General features: G+C 46.1%; 1 protein-coding gene across 4 annotated transcripts in view; it reads left to right on the forward strand.

Annotated features, from left to right (window-relative positions):
* Positions 1-272: 272 nt before the first annotated feature.
* Positions 273-16,765, forward strand: part of LOC121272909 (regulation of nuclear pre-mRNA domain-containing protein 2-like) — a 66,565-nt gene continuing 50,072 nt past the window's right edge. For all 4 annotated transcript variants that reach the window (XM_041179767.1, XM_041179770.1, XM_041179768.1 and 1 more), the window contains exon 1: positions 273-587. In XM_041179767.1, coding sequence (XP_041035701.1) covers positions 290-587 — 298 coding nt within the window. In that variant the 5' untranslated portion in view covers positions 273-289. The remainder of the gene's footprint in view (positions 588-16,765) is intronic.

A 16,765-nucleotide genomic window follows, 5' to 3' on the forward strand; every position in this document is an offset into this window, starting at 1 on the left:
TCGGGGAGGGAGGGAGGGAAGGGAAGGGGCTGGCGGGGAGGGTCACGTGATTGCCTGGCCTCCGCCGCCTCTTCCTCTTCCTCTAGGCGCTGCGTCACCGCCTTCGGCGCGTATCTCCTCTACGCGCGCGCTCCTTCCCGCCCCACGCCGAGTGCGCGCACGTATAGCTGCGTCCCGTCCTGTCCCTCCTTTCCCCCCCCCCCCCCCACCCCAATTCCAGGTGACGCGCGCCGCGTTTGTCGGAAGCGGGGGGGGGGGGGGGGGGGTGGGGGTTAGAAAAGGGAGGAAGATGGCGGCTGTCGCAGCAGCAGCGGCGGCGGGAGGAGCAGGAGGGGCCGCTGTGGCCGGTTCGTCTGCCTCTTCCACCACCACCACCACCTCCACCTCCTCCTCCTCATCTTCCATCACCACCACCACCTCCTCCACCACCTCCTCTTCCTTGGCCGCCCTGGAAGCGACGCTGGAGAAGAAGCTGCTGACCGTCACCAACACGATGGACGGCATCCAGGGCCTGTCCTCCTGGATCCTGGACAACAAGAAACACTACACCTCCATAGTCAAGCACTGGATGAAGTGCATGAGGAAATGTGAGTGCAGAGACCGTGTGGAGATTATTAGATTGTCTCCGTGTGAATGTAACGTACGGATAGATGCTCGTATTGTGTCAGACCCTTGAAGATCCATCTATTTTTAATGCTCTATCAAAGTTTTTTCTCTCCCCCCCCCCCCCCCCCCGCATCTGATTGGCTAGTTACCTGTCACAAATTGTGTTTCCCCGAGCCAGTTATTTCTTGCTAAAAGAGAAGCAAAATACTGTGGGGTGCTGGAAATGTGGGGGGTAAAATAATCTGAAATAAGAAAACAGAACCTGCTGGAAAGACTCAGCAGGCCTGGCAGCATCTGTGCAGAGAGCAATGGGTTTTGCGTTTATCGTGGAGTTGACGTTTCGGGCCCAATCTCGAGTCTCCAGCTGAACATCACAGTCCTGGTGAAAAGTCACTTTAGGCTTGAAACGTTAAGTCTGTTTTTTTTCTCTCTCTCTCTCTCTCTCTCTCCACACTCGTATTGGACTCGACCTCGCTGAGCGGCCAGGCTATTAAACACGAGGGGGCCAGCAAAAGCAAGGAATAACTGGAATAAAAGCAGAAAATGCGGGAAAATCTCAGCATAAAAGCAAGTTACTGTGGATGCTGGAGACCCGAAATAAAAACAAAAAAGTGCTGGAAAAACTCAGCAGGTCCGGCGCCGTCTGTGCAGAGAGAAACAGAGTTAACGTTTTCAGGCCAGTCTGACTTTTCAGAACTCCAGTTGTACATCAGTTCTGATGATGAGTCACATTAGATTCAAAACATTAACTGTTTCTCTTTCTCCACAGAGGCTGCCAGAGCTGCTGAGTTTTTCCAGCGTTTTCTGATTTTTATTCCAGTTATTTCTTGCTTTTGTTCCCCATGTGTTTATAACTGACCTCTCTAAGGTTTGCAAACACTAAAAGATGTACTAAAGTAAAATACTGTGGATGCTGGAGATCCGAAATAAAATTAAAATGCTGGAAAGACTCAGCCAGCCTGGCAGCATTGGGGGAAAGAACGTGTTAACGTTTCGAGTCCAATAAGATATCTGCAGAAGAATTCCTTCGCTGTCACTGGGTCAGAATCCAGGAACTCCCACCCCAACAGCACTGTGGGTGTACCTGCACCACATGGACTGCAATGATTCAAGAAGGCAACTCACTGCCACCTTCTCAAGGGGCAATTGGGGATGGGCAATAAATGCTGGCCTAGCCAGTGATGCCCACATCCCATGAATGAATAAAAACTGTTTCTCTCTCTCCATAGGCGCTGCCAGATCTGCTGAGTTTTTCCAGCACTTTGTTTTTTGTTGTGTTATTAGATTTACAATTGGCTGCCAGTCTGTGGAAACCAGCTTTAACTGACTTCAGGGTGTGTCTGTTTAGACAGCTCTACCCACTCCCCCCGCACCCGGGCTTCCTTAATAGTGGGTGAGATCAGATTGAAAGACACCTCAATATTCAGCAGCTACTTGAATGTCAAACCACAAACTGCATGTGAGCGATGTTATGGGAAATCAGTACTTTCCAACAAAGCTTTGATTAGCTGTGTTTCAAGAAGTACCTGTCCTTGGCACGCACAGGGTAAATAAATGTCAGTGGAAACAGTGCATAGTAAGAAAACTGTTTTTAAAAATTGGATGATTGGATACCAAAATCATTGTTAGATAGGGAAAACTGAAATGTTAACGTTTTGTTAACAGCTTTACTTCCTAGTGCGGTGTCCAGAGTCACAGGTGTTTTGTGGTTTTGTCACCGGTGGGAATTGCAGAAATCTCACTATAGTGAGCACATTTGCAGAATTTCTACACTTTGTAAGCTGTCTTTGGTCTATTCGAGTGATGTTTTAAATGTTGAACAGGTAAATCCCTGATGTCAGATCTGATTTACGCAAGTGATTGCGACGAGATGGTTTCTTTTATGCTCCTTAAATTAAAAGTGATTTCTCCTTTTTTTATATTGGTTGAGGCTCATGATCTGCAGTCACTTCTCACTGCATGAGTCTCATGGCGCTGGCAGTAATACAAAAGTAGACATACCAAATTTGTGAAGGCAGGTGTCTGGGAAGTCCTGTGTTTTTATTTAACTGGGTCTTGCTCGTGCTCTACCTTAGTGATTTTACTTTGGTGTTAGCTTGGTTGCATGAGACCTGCTTGTTGAGAATTGATAGCATTAAACAAATACAAAGGCACCTTTAAGTTGCCAAGTGTGATAACCTGTCCCAGTGGCTATGCTATTATATAATGGCTTCATGTTTATAGGTTAGGGTGATATGCCCTCTAGTACTCCCATTCTCCATATGAAGTAATTTCTTTACCATCTGATAGAATAACTAGATCTGAAGATAACCAAGTTGAGCATTAGGACTTAGATTCTCCATATGCTGCGTTGCACTGGAGTTATGGTGCTTTTAGCAGCTGTAGACTCATACTCTAATCTCCCACTTTTCTTTAGAAATAGCCCCATTTCAATGGTAATGAATTGACCACAAGTTGTATATTTGGCTGAGAGAAAATGCAAACAGCCACTATCATCATTATGATTTCGGTAAAATATAACATTGAAATATTTGTGCTATGCCCAATTGAACTCTACAAAACACTCAGATGTAAAGTTCAATAATTTCTCTTTGACACTAGTGTTTGGAGAGCATCTTTTGAGCTGGACAACCCTAGCATGAAGTACCATTATCACCCTTTGTATCACACATGGGAGTAATTTGTGCTTATTAATTGAAAGCTTATTGATACATTAGCTTGATAATGTGGTACCAATGTGCTACATGAGCCTAATGACAATACCTCTGTAAATAGTATTGTATAATGCTGCAGTGGGTTTGCCATGGTTTTGTATGCTGAATTATGCACTGCAGACAGAAAGTGATGTCTATTGTGAGCATTTAGAACGGTGTTCTCAGAGTAGTTTTTTTTCCATGGGAGCTGAAGGAATTTTTACAAGAGGGTAGTGCAGTGGGACACGACAGTTGGCATTAGTGTATCAGGGATAGGGGAAGGTGAAAATTATTCAGTGATCCTGCTGAACAGTTGCACATGAGAATAGACTTTGAATGAGAGCTGATTTGTACTCGGCTGTGATATCTCTCTTCATTTGAAGAGCATGTTATTGCTCCCCATCTGGGTCTCCTTATTAAGATGTTGGTTATTGGCACCAATAAATTTGTACCCCAACTTAAAAGAAGACTTGCATTTCTACAGCGCTTTTCGTGACCATTGGCTACCTCAAAGCCACTTTAAAGCCAATGAAGTACATTTGGTAGTGTAGTCACTGTTGTAATGTAGGAAATGTGGCAGCCAATTTGTGCTCGGCAAGCTCCCACAAAGATTAATGTGATAATGACCAGTTAATCTGTTTTTGTGATGTTGATTGAGGGATAAATATTTACCATGACACCAAGGCTAACTCACATCCCTGCTCTCCTTTGAAATAATGCCATGGGATTGTTTACATCTAGCCCAGCAGGCAGGTGTGGAGCCCCAGTTTAGTATCTCATCTGAAAGAAATTAAAGGTATTTTGCTATAGAGTTGTTCTATTTCTTCAACTTACCTCAGGACTGTAAAATTCCACCGCTCAGTGTGTGCTCATGCTACGTACCTCCTCATACTTTTTCTCCTTGGTTTATGGTTACCCAATGTGCATCTCCGACAGTGCAGCACTCCCTCAGCAATGCACTGAAGAGTCAGCCTTGATTTTTGTGTTCAAGTCCCGGAATGTGACTTGAACCTGGAACCGTGTGATTCAGATGCAAGTGCACTATCGACCGAGCCATGGCTGACGCAGTCAGTATCTTTAGGAGAGAAATGTGGGGGCCAGGAAAGACAGCATGCTTTCTTGAGTTAATTGTGTAAGTTCTCCAACCCTATAAAAGGATACTGACTAGATTTTTTAAAAATACCCAGCCGTTTGGACTGAATGGCCTCTCTCTCTCTCTCTCTCTCTCTCTCCCTCTCTCATTTGTGTGTCGCTATGGCTCTTGACATTTATTGAAAGAGCTTGTGTTCTTACTGTTTGTCAATAATCTTTCTAACACAAGCTCAAAGTTGCTGCAAGTACAGAGGAGTGAGCTATAATCAGCTAGAATTTGGATTTGCAGCTCCCTCACATAACCCCATAGTCCATCACTAAACTGAGAGACAGACAAACATCTTTTATAGTAGTGAGTTGAATCTGTTGCTGTACTTCCGAGCAAAATAACTCAGTGCATGTGGAAATTCCCTGTCAGATTTTCAGCAGCCAACAATTGTATCAGCTCTCAGCAAAATGCATGTTAACACACAAATGAAAGGACTGATTGGAAATAATGTTTTTAGTCACTGTGATAGTGTGAACACTGCTGTAGCCTACAATTTCAGAATGTGCGCAGCGTTCACAAAGGGCAGTACCAGGGATTTGAGTTAAAATCAAATGGTACAGGGGAATTGGGATGTGTGGGTTTCTTTTGAAGACCTGAATCCAGTCTTGCCCTTCAGTTGACCTGGCTGTTCTAACTTTTCGGTATAGTACAGGCAGGTACCCATGGCTACATATTACCCCCGTCTTTGATGACCTCCATTGGCGCAACATTCTCTAGAACGGCCGACTTCAAAATCTTTGTTCCCGTTTACAAATCCCTGCATGCTCTCTCTCTGCCCTATCTTTGCAATCTCCTCTGTCCTCTCGCCACTCTTCTGACTTGTCTCCACCCCATTGAACTTCGTTATCAGTGGTAAAGCCTTGCCATCAGACAGCTGTGATCATTTGCCTAAGCTACCTACTGCATCTCTTCTTGTCAACATTCCCAAAACCTACATCTTCCTTCCCTCCGCCCTGTACAATTCTCCCCACTCCCGCCGCCACACTGCTCATCTGCATCCTGGCCAAATTCCTATTTGTGAACCTTGAATGCTTTGCGAAATTAAAGGCGCTTTGCGAAATTAAAGGCACTTTGCTATAGAATTGCAGTGTATTTCTTTAACGTGCCTCCAAACGTTTCTCCACTCGGTCTGTGTTCATGTGACAGACCTCTTCATACTCTTTCTCATTAGTTTATGGTTACCCCATGTGCTAAGCCAAACATCAGAGGCACTGGTTCACAAATCATGTTCCTGAAATTGGCCTCATGATTGTGATCTGAATCTTAATTTAGCTTACTTTTTTCTTTGGGTGAGGGGGTGCTTCGCACGTATGGGTGGGTGCTCCATGCATGCATATGTGGGTGGGTGGGTAGGGGAATGCGCAGGTGGGTGAGTAGGGGAATGCGCAGGTGGGTGAGTGGGGTTGTGGGTGGGTAGGGGAATGGATGGGTTGGGGAATGCGTGGGTGGGGGTGTGGGTGGGTTGGGGAATGCGCGGGTGGGCGGGGGTGTGGGTGGGTAGGGGAATGCGCAGGTGGGTGGGTAGGGGAATGCGCAGGTGGGTGGGTAGGGGAATGCGCAGGTGGGTGGGTAGGGGAATGCGCAGGTGGGTGAGTAGGGGAATGCGCAGGTGGGTGAGTAGGGGAATGCGCAGGTGGGTGAGTAGGGGAATGCGCAGGTGGGTGAGTAGGGGAATGCGCAGGTGGGTGAGTAGGGGAATGCGCAGGTGGGTGAGTAGGGGAATGCGCAGGTGGGTGAGTAGGGGAATGCGCAGGTGGGTGAGTAGGGGAATGCGCAGGTGGGTGAGTAGGGGAATGCGCAGGTGGGTGAGTAGGGGAATGCGCAGGTGGGTGAGTAGGGGAATGCGCAGGTGGGTGAGTAGGGGAATGCGCAGGTGGGTGAGTAGGGGAATGCGCAGGTGGGTGAGTAGGGGAATGCGCAGGTGGGTGAGTAGGGGAATGCGCAGGTGGGTGAGTAGGGGAATGCGCAGGTGGGTGAGTAGGGGAATGCGCAGGTGGGTGAGTAGGGGAATGCGCAGGTGGGTGAGTAGGGGAATGCGCAGGTGGGTGAGTAGGGGAATGCGCAGGTGGGTGAGTAGGGGAATGCGCAGGTGGGTGAGTAGGGGAATGCGCAGGTGGGTGAGTAGGGGAATGCGCAGGTGGGTGAGTAGGGGAATGCGCAGGTGGGTGAGTAGGGGAATGCGCAGGTGGGTGAGTAGGGGAATGCGCAGGTGGGTGAGTAGGGGAATGCGCAGGTGGGTGAGTAGGGGAATGCGCAGGTGGGTGAGTAGGGGAATGCGCAGGTGGGTGAGTAGGGGAATGCGCAGGTGGGTGAGTAGGGGAATGCGCAGGTGGGTGAGTAGGGGAATGCGCAGGTGGGTGAGTAGGGGAATGCGCAGGTGGGTGAGTAGGGGAATGCGCAGGTGGGTGAGTAGGGGAATGCGCAGGTGGGTGAGTAGGGGAATGCGCAGGTGGGTGAGTAGGGGAATGCGCAGGTGGGTGAGTAGGGGAATGCGCAGGTGGGTGAGTAGGGGAATGCGCAGGTGGGTGAGTAGGGGAATGCGCAGGTGGGTGAGTAGGGGAATGCGCAGGTGGGTGAGTAGGGGAATGCGCAGGTGGGTGAGTAGGGGAATGCGCAGGTGGGCGGGTGGGTAGGAGAATGCGCAGGTGGGTGGGGTTGTGGGTGGGTGGGGGAATGGGTGGGTTGGGGAATGCGCGGGTGGGCGGGGGTGTGGGTGGGTTGGGGAATGCGCGGGTGGGTGGGTTGGGGAATGCGCGGGTGAGTGGGGTTGTGGGTGGGTGGGGGAATGGGTGGGTTGGGGAATGCGTGGGTGGGCGGTGGTGCGGGTGGGTTGGGGAATGCGCGGGTGGGTTGGGGAATGCGCGGGTGGGTTGGGGAATGTGGGGGTGTGGGTGGGTTGGGGAATGTGGGGGTGTGGGTGGGTTGGGGAATGCGCGGGTGGGTGGGGTTGGGGAGTGGGCAGGGGTGTGGGTGGGTTGGGGAATGTGCGGGTGGGTTGGGGAATGCGCGGGTGGGTTGGGGAATGCGCGGGTGGGTTGGGGAATGCGCGGGTGGGTTGGGGAATGCACGGGTGTGTGGGGAATGCATGTGGGTGGGGTTGTGAGTAGGTTGGGGGATGTGCAGGTGGGCGGGGTTGTGGGTGGGCAGGGGAATGCGCAGGTGGGTGGTGGGTTGTGGGCGGGTGCACATGTGGACGGGTGAAGGTAATGTGTGTGCGCGCATGCATGGGCGGGGGGCTGCTCTGTGCGCGTGCGTGTGTGAGGGGGTAGGTGAGGGGGTGTGCGTGTGTGAGGGGGGTAGGTGAGGGGGTGCGCGTGTGTGAGGGGGGTAGGTGAGGGGGTGCGCGTGTGTGAGGGGGGGTAGGTGAGGGGGTGCGCATGTGTGCGGGGGGTAGGTGAGGGGGTGCACGTGTGTGAGGGGGTAGATGGGGTGGTGCACGTGTGTGAGGGGCTGCACGTGTGGGGGGGGGGGGTTGCACGTGTTGTGGGGGGGAGGTGGGTGTGTGTGTACGCCTGAGGTAGCCTGGCCTTTTCCCTTCATATACTTTCTGTTCAGGAGCAAATTGAAAATATTCTTTAAACTCACCTTTCTCTTTAATTGTGTCATTATATGGACATTGACATGATTAGGAGAGGTGGGTTGGAGTCGGTTTTTAACTGCTTTCAGATAACACATGCATAAACAAAATGGAACTGCAACGGTGAAGGTTACAATTGTGGTCTGATTTTTCCTTTCTCATTTCAGCAAAACTTCAAAGATGCACAAATTGTTGTTGACATTCCCCATATCTTCATGGCATTAACTTGGGGCGTGTTTCTCGGTATCACTCTTGCCCGGGCAGTTCATTGTGAAGCACTTTAACCCCCTCAGCCTTTCCCCTTTCCATTCTGCAGCCTTTTGGAACTTTGAGTCTGATGTGCTTTGCTCCTTGGCCTTTACTGGAATATTTCAATGTTTTTAAAAAAAGCTTTACAGAAAAATCTTGTCCTGCTTTCATTTTAAATTTGTCAGTAAATACATGGAATTTCAAGTAGACACCTGGTAAAGATAGAGAAAATGAGACATAAGTTTATATCAGGCAATTTGTAAGACAATTTTTGACTGAATTGGATAGTGGGTTGGGGAGTGAACCATTATTATGGATTTGGAGGAAGAAGCTGCAATAGAGATCACGTGAAAAATGACTGCCACGTTTTATACCGACTTTACAAATGGTATCAGGAAGCTTATCCATGAGTACCTGAGCCACACAGGCAAAGATCATCCCAAATTGAAATACTGTCATGTAATGAGGCCAATTGTCATGCCCAACTGCTGCTTAACAGAGATTAGCTTATTGCACTGACCAAGAATTAAACCAGGGACGACCTCATTTAAATTGCTCAGCAGCTACTTTACCAACTGAGCCACTAGAGAGGTTTAGTTTCGGGTGCGTACAATCTGTAATCACTTGAGTGTTCTAATAGCGAGGTTCTGAAATTTAACTAATTTGCACAGAGCATAATAAATTTGAAAGATAGAGGTGCCAAAGCTGACAGGTGTAGAAATTAATAATATTAGGACATTGCCAAAAAGAAAAGTTTAGAGCCTACCTGATAGATTAATGGGGAGGCGGTGGCGTGGTAGTTTGTCACTGGACTCATAGTCAAGACATAGGGCAATGCTCTGGATACATTGGGTTCGAATCCCATCACGGCAGACAAAGCCCCACCTTCTCATTGAGGATACCCTCCATTGTGTTGTGTGGCACTACCACTGCTAAATGGGATAGATTTCAAACAGATCTAGCAACTCAAACCTGAGCGGCAGAATTGTACTGGACCATAATCTGTAACCGCATGGCCGAGCATATCCCCCACTCTGCCATTATCACCAAGCTAGGGGATCAACCCTGGTTCAATGAAGAATGCAGGAGGGCATGCCAGGAGCAGCAACAAGTGTGTCTAAAAATGAGGTGGCAACCTGGTGAAATGACAACACAGGACTACTTGCGTGCCAAACAACATAAGCTAGACAGAGCTAAGCAATTCCGCAACCAACGGATCGATTTAAGCTCTGCAGTCCTGCCACATCCAGCCATGAATGGTAGTGGACAATTAAACAACTCTCAGGAATAGAAGGCTCCACAAATATCCCCATCCTCAATGATGGGGGAGTCCAGCACCTCAGTGCAAAAGTAAGGCTGAAGCATTTTCAACAATCTTCAGCCAGAAGTGCCATGTGGATGATCCATCTCTGTCTCCTCTGGAGGTCCCCAGCATCACAAATGCTAGTCTTCAGTCAATTCAATTCACTCCATGTGATACCAAGAAATGGCTGAAGGCACTGGATACTGCAAAGGCTTTGGGCCCTGACAATATTCTGGTAATAGTGTGGAAGACTTGTGTTTCAGAACTTGTCGTGCCCCTAACTAGGCTGTTCCAGTACAGCTACAACACTGGCAACTACCCAGCAATATGGAAAATTTGCCCTGGTATGTCTTGTACTCAAAAAGTAGGGCCAATCAGTCCACGCTCCATCATCAGTAAGGTGATGGAAGGGTCAGCAACAGTGCTATCAAGTGACACTTGCTTATCAATAACCTGCTCACTGGCGTTCACTTTGGGTTCCACCAGGGCCACTCAGCTCCTGACCGACCTCATTACAGCCTTGGTTCAAACATGGACAAAAGAGCTGAGCTTTCGAGGTGAGGTGAGAGTGACTGCCCCTCATATCAAGGCAGCATTTGACTGAGTGTGGCATCAAGGAGCCCTAGCAAAACTGGAGTCAATGAAAATCGGGGAAAACTCTCCACTGGTTGGAGTCATACCTAGCACAAAAAAAGAAGGTTGTGGTTGTTGGAAGTCAATCATCTCAGTTCCAGGACATCACTGCAGGAGTCCCTCAGGATAGTGTCCTTGGCCCAACCATCTTCAGCTGCTTCATCAAAGACCTTCCTTCCATCATAAGGTCAGAAGTAGGGATGTTCGCTGATGATTGCACAATGCTCAGCACCATTCGTGACTCCTCAGATACTGAAGCAACTCGTGTCCAAATGCAGCAAGACCTGGACAATATCCAGGCTGGGCTGACAAGTGGCAAGTAACATTTGCACAATGACCATCTCCAACGAGAGAGAATCAAAGCATCGCCCTTGACGTTCAGTGGCATTGCCATCATTGAATCCCCCACTATCAACATCCTGGAGGGTTACCATTGACTAGAAACTGAACTGGACTAGCCATATAAATACTGTGGCTACAAGAACAGGCCAGAGGCTAGGAATTGTGCAGCGAGTAACTTGCCTCCTGACTCCTAAAGCCTGTCCACCATCTACAAGGCACAAGTCGGGAGTGTGATGGAATACTTCCCACTTGCCTGGATGAGTGCAGCTCCAACAACACTTGAAGCTTGACACCATCCAGGACAAAGCAGCCACGTGGTTGGCATCCCATCCACAAACATTCACTCCCTCCACCACCGATGCACAGTGGGCAGCAGTGTGTGTACCATCTACAAGATGCACTGCAGGAATTCTCCAAGGCTGCTTTGACATCACATGACCGCTGCCATCTAGAAGGACCAGGGCAGCTGATGCATGGGAACACCACCACCTGGAAGTTTCCCTCCAAACCACACACCATCCTGACGTGGAAATATATCGTTATTCTTTCGCTGTCACTGGATCAAAACCCTGGAACTCCCTCCCCAACAGCACTTGTGGGTATACCAAACCACATGGCCTGCAGCAGTTCAAGAAGGCAACTCACCACCATCTTCTGGAGAACAATTAGGTATGGGCAATAAATGCTGGCCCAGCCAGCGACACCCACATCCCATGAATGAATTAAAAAACTGCACTGTGTTGTACTCTATAATGTTGATGAGGCGTATCCAAGATCTGACCCATGGTCTGAACCAAGCTAGTTGGCCTAAGCCATGGAGGCATTACAATTGGCTTTTGTTCCTGAGCAAAATTTTGAAAAAACCACATGGTGTTTCTACTCATTATTGTTGGAAACTAAATGCTGGTACTGATCCCAGTTTCATCCGATGTCCTCCATGGCCTCAGAAGGAAGAACAGGCAGGGGAGTGGCACTAGGGTAAAACGCTCCTGCAGAGAGCTGAACAGACATGACAGGCTGAATGGCCTCCTTCTGTGTTAAGTAACTCTTTACTGTTCATCAGCTAGGCTCGATGATATACTGGGTGGCAACCGGTGCCTGTGAAGTTGTACCATGGAGGATAGGGAGAGAAAATTGTGTGAAATGGGAACACCATAAATGAGGTCACAACATTATACCAGGCAGGGGAAGAGATTAAAAACACTTTAAGTCAGAAAATGGATCATGACCTTGGGATGAAGTTGATTTCTGAAAGAACTGATGCTGAGTAGCAAAGCAGCTAACAAATTGGATTAGTGTCAGAGTATAGCCCTCCTTCACTTACAGTAATGCTGCTGGGCTCCGCGTGAATTCACAGTTTGAGTAGCAACCCCTCGATGGAAAGTTTTCCAGATAGAGGTACAAGTGATGATGCTGTTAAATAGATAAAGATTAAGCTGGTGGCGAGGCTCATTTGTGCTGTCTTAGTCTGATGTTTAGTGGGATACTCTTTATTCTCCTAATTACCTGAAGCCAGAGCTCTGTAGGCATTGCTTATTCTTTCATTGCTTTCCATGTGGCCATTTTTCCATTTAATTCTGGTGGATATTAGACAAGCCTGATCCCATGTTGGATGAAAGTGCGTTTTCCAGCAGGGGTCACCAGATAGCTGTTATACTTCTATCCTGTTCACTGCACCAAGACTACTTGTAACATCCTAACCAATGTCCTCAGTAAAATGAGTTAACTTAGCAGAGGCAGGAAATTGGAGCTAGGACCTACTGGCCTGCAAGTTGAGTGGTGCTTTCGCACTGCACGCATTGAAGAGCTGGGATATGACAATGTATTGCATAGAGAGTAACATAAGCACAGTGTTCCTTCAACTACTGAAGAGCTTCTTAAAATTTTGGGGGGGTGGTGGTCAGCATATGTTGTATAAATTAAAGATTGATTTCCAATTTTAAAAAGAATGCATTGCATTGTATCTGGAATATGGTGTGCTGCATCAGTTCTTTGTATGCAGAAACTATGGTAGCTTATCCTAAAATGGTTGTTTCTCTACTGTGTACAACTGTGAAGAGATTATATAAGTTATTTTTGGCAGTATTTAGATTTTTACGGCAAATAAATGTTTATACAGATTTAAAACAAGTTAAGTCCAGGGAAAGTACTTTATATAAAAAAAAGTATTCCCCTACTTTATACTGGAAAACAATTGGCTTCTCAAAATCTGATCCCATTTTTAAGTGTTAATTTTCTTGGGAGTAGAATCCCTGTATGAATTGTCCTATTTAATTCCTGGGCATAGGGAAGTCAATTACAGTGCCTCCTTGCCTGGTAGGTTGCTCGATGATGTCACTGATGGGGAATATCCCAGAGTGACTGCATTGGAAACAATGGGGACAGGATCCTACAAAATTGCACTCTAAGGATAGAATGCATGGACATGTATTTATATGACACTTGATCCCTCGCACCCAAGGTGCTTTCCAACTAATGGATCTCTTTTTGAAGTATAGCCAGGTCAACTGAAGGGCAAGACTGGGGGTTCATATCTGGATAGAGTTGTTAGTACATCATGGTTCTCTGCTGGAATGCTGATCCACTCAAATATCAACATCAAATGGTGTAAATTAATTCTTGGAGATTGCATATTGTTATGGTCTATTGCCAGTGCATATTTTGGAGTTATTTCCCATTTCCCTCTTCAGCTCTCCCTACAACATGCAGCTCTCTTTCGGTGACCTGCCTTCAGGCATATACATGACATCTCCTAAAGTTGTGCAACAAAAATTGGGAAATTGCTGCATGTTGGATTATGTGTATTAATCCGTTTCTGAATTTATGTTGACGTGTGCATTTAAGCACCAGTATGATAGCTGTTTTTGAATTTTAAACAGGGATTTTTTTTTTAAGTATGAATGTTATGCTTATTGAAGAGAGGGATGTCATTTACTGGGGAATTTTCATTTTGAACAATTTGGTGTCAGCAACAAGAACTCCTAGATCAATTATATAATAGTTAGTGTCAAGTAAGTCTTTGCTTATCTATCCCAACAACGTGCTTCAGCTTCAACAGAAGATCTTGTGGGGAGTGAATTGCCTGTTCTTCACAGATTTAATGTAGCCACATATGTATGCTAACACCGCCAATCTCTAACTCTCTGCTATCTCCCTCTAACCTTCCATTGTGTCTGAGTTGTCAGATTGCTAGGCTGCTAACCTGTCTTGGATGAGCTGCATTTCCTCCTGGTAAACATTGGAAAGAACAGAGCCATCATTTCCGGCCCCATTGGTGCTTTTGCCACTGATTTCATTCCCCTCTCCGGATGCTGATTGAGGCTCAGTTAGACTGTATGCAATCGCAGTGTCCTCTTTACCCTGAGTTGAGCTTCACTATCACAAAGACTGCTTAGTTCCACCTCTATAACATTACTGATATAGTGTATATGCTGCTGAAATCCTCACCCATGCTCTTGTCACCCCCAGGCTTGACTGTTCCTCTGTAAACCTCACTTAATCCGAAATTCTACTGTCCGTAACTGACCCTGCATATGATCCTGTTTGCCCATAAGTCCTGTCCTCTCTGACCTACATTGTCTTCAGTTTCCACCAATGTCCCTGATTTAAAATTCTCGCCCTGGTGTTTGAAACCGGCCTTGCCTGTCTCTGTAACCTCCTCCAGTCCCTCTTCCTGACTTACGCTTCTTGTGGAATTGCCCCACCCCACTTTATTATGCCTTTGATGGCCTAGGCTTCTTGCCCTGAAATTCTCTGTTTAAAACCATTCTGCTTATCCACCTGCCTTTCCGCCTTTAAAACCTGTTGAAATAATTGTTCTTCCAGCAGTTAGCTTTATTATTCTGTTTATTATTTTTAATTCATTACCCCAAATCACACCCTTCGCTACTGCTATTAAGGACAGAAGTTCTGTAACCATCAGTACCTCAATCTGTTGCTGTATAGATCAAAATGCTCTGTCCTGACCCCATGAAAATTTTAAAGGGCAAAATTTATAATTGGACTGCTGCTCTTATTAAAATCAAATCAGCTTCACTTTTCACTATCTTGGCTCCCTGCTAGAAGCTAGATCTAATGCCCTCCTACTGAAACATGGTTAATTGGAATCACAGCCATGGTATCCTTTGTAGTTGGAATAACAAAAGCAGAAACTTGCATTTTATATAGTGCCTTAGAAACCATTCTAAGGTGCCTCATTAAAGCTTGATCAGGTAAAGAGCGCTGCAGCAAAATAATTGATACTGTTGGAGTTTTTGGGATGGGTTTGATAGGCCAGTGGAGTTTACAAAGATAGGCTGACACAAGGGTACAAAGGGATTTAAGCTAAGGACACTCTCCCTCTCTTGTTGATATTATCAGGTTGAATGCTCTTCTGAACTGCTCTCTATCGTTCCTCTTGTAGTCCCAGTACACAATCCAGCTCTCTATTCCTCCTGAGTACAAGTTTGTTATATTGAACTCAAGAATTGTCAAATAGGTATACTCTAACCTCTATAGCATGAAATCCCTTTGCCTCACTTTTTCTGTAATCTACAATTCTTAAAAACAAACTTGATAATTAGTGGTTTCTTATTTGCCTTGTCTCTTTTTTTTTTGCTGCTTATCTATAATATGAAAAATTATTAAAATCAAAATTGTGCAACCACAATTATTCTTTGGTCCTTTCCTTTGCTGGGTAAGGTTCTGTGGTCTTTGACACCTTTTGGTACCTCATCCAAGAGGCTATTTTCCTTGTACGAGCCTGAGCAGTGCATCCTCTGACCTGCACAGGCTGTTCAACTGCTGGAGAGGGTTAGGATTTACTGCCTGATCCTATCCCTCCCTCTGTCAGTGCCTTGCTTACTCACTTTCAGCAGGATAATGATCATGAATGGGAACTAATCAATCTTCCCCCCTCCCTAAACCATGAGCCTTAACACTGATTATCACAGCCATGGCTGACTTCAAATGATTTGTCAGACTGGCGATTGAATCATATCTAATTGAGCTATTTGATGTTTCCACTCATTGGGAAAGCCAGTATGATCAATTTCAAGAGTTTTTTTGATAATGTATGCTTAGTGTGAGTGCCTTCTTCCCTCTTGAATTTGCTTTCACCACATAACTGCATAAGCTGTTAATTGACGTTTGTTACTTATCATTGCCGATTGCAAACTATTACCATAAAATGTTTAAATCTCTAATTTGCTTAGTTTTTTTGTGATAGTGTTGGGAGAGCTCAAGGATGATTATGTTTAGCAGTTGTTGCAGAAGTGTAGTTAAATGCACCTTCTGACGAGTGGCAGGTTTAAATCCACCAAATCAGGAACCTTTTGTCTCAAAAAATGCATATGGCCATTTGTTTTTACCACCTCGTAGCATCACGGACAACCTTGCTGCTCTAGGCTGCCGTGTCTGCCAGTCAATATATTTCTTGAAAACGGCTGCAGAGTTTAGTGCTTTTTCCTGGTAAATGTTGACATTTCTGCATCTCCAGGGCAACTGCATCAATCTTCAGGATCTGGGCCTACATTTTGAAGACTTTTGTGCCTTTTTTTAAAAAGAAACTTCTACCACCATGCAATGAATGGTAGCACCAGCAATGCAGAAATAAGCAGATTAATCAGGACTTTGTAAACAGTTTTTTTAAAAAGTGGCTGTTAGCATTCATGAAGACTCTTGGAAAGATTAAAGTTGAATCAAAATACTGAATTGGAGAAATAGGGACAGTGATGAGCATAGATAAAGAGTTGATGTTATGTAGAATTGTATTTTAGGTATGCGTTTGGCGTCGTATACCTCAGCAGTTTTGTTACTAGGATGGGATTTTTTTTAAGTGCCATGGGTTTTGTACTTGATAAAACAATTCCCCCAGTGAAGGAGGCAGTTCCTTGAATCTGCTGACAGTCTAAAAGTGCTTTTGCATTTCAATGCCAGTTTTGAAGGGTGGTACTCTGAGCCTCTTAGTTATGCTCTCCCCATTAACATTTTTGTCAGATCCTGGGCTGCAAGTAAATTTGATGTTGGGCTTTGAAGCCCACAAAAAGTGAGTCTGTCTTGTCGTTGGAGCTCGGGAAGTCAGCAAGATTATATCAACTTATTTGCTACAGTCAGCAGTAAAAAAAAATGCCATATGAGTTAATTCACCTCAGAACAGACTGAACGTCAGGAAAGATATATAAGGATTCAAAATTTTGGTGCTTGGTACCTATCCTCTGACTTGCTTTTTATATCTTTATGAT

This window comes from Carcharodon carcharias, chromosome 36 (genome assembly GCF_017639515.1).
Source record: "Carcharodon carcharias isolate sCarCar2 chromosome 36, sCarCar2.pri, whole genome shotgun sequence".
NCBI classification, from domain to species: Eukaryota; Metazoa; Chordata; class Chondrichthyes; order Lamniformes; family Lamnidae; genus Carcharodon; species Carcharodon carcharias.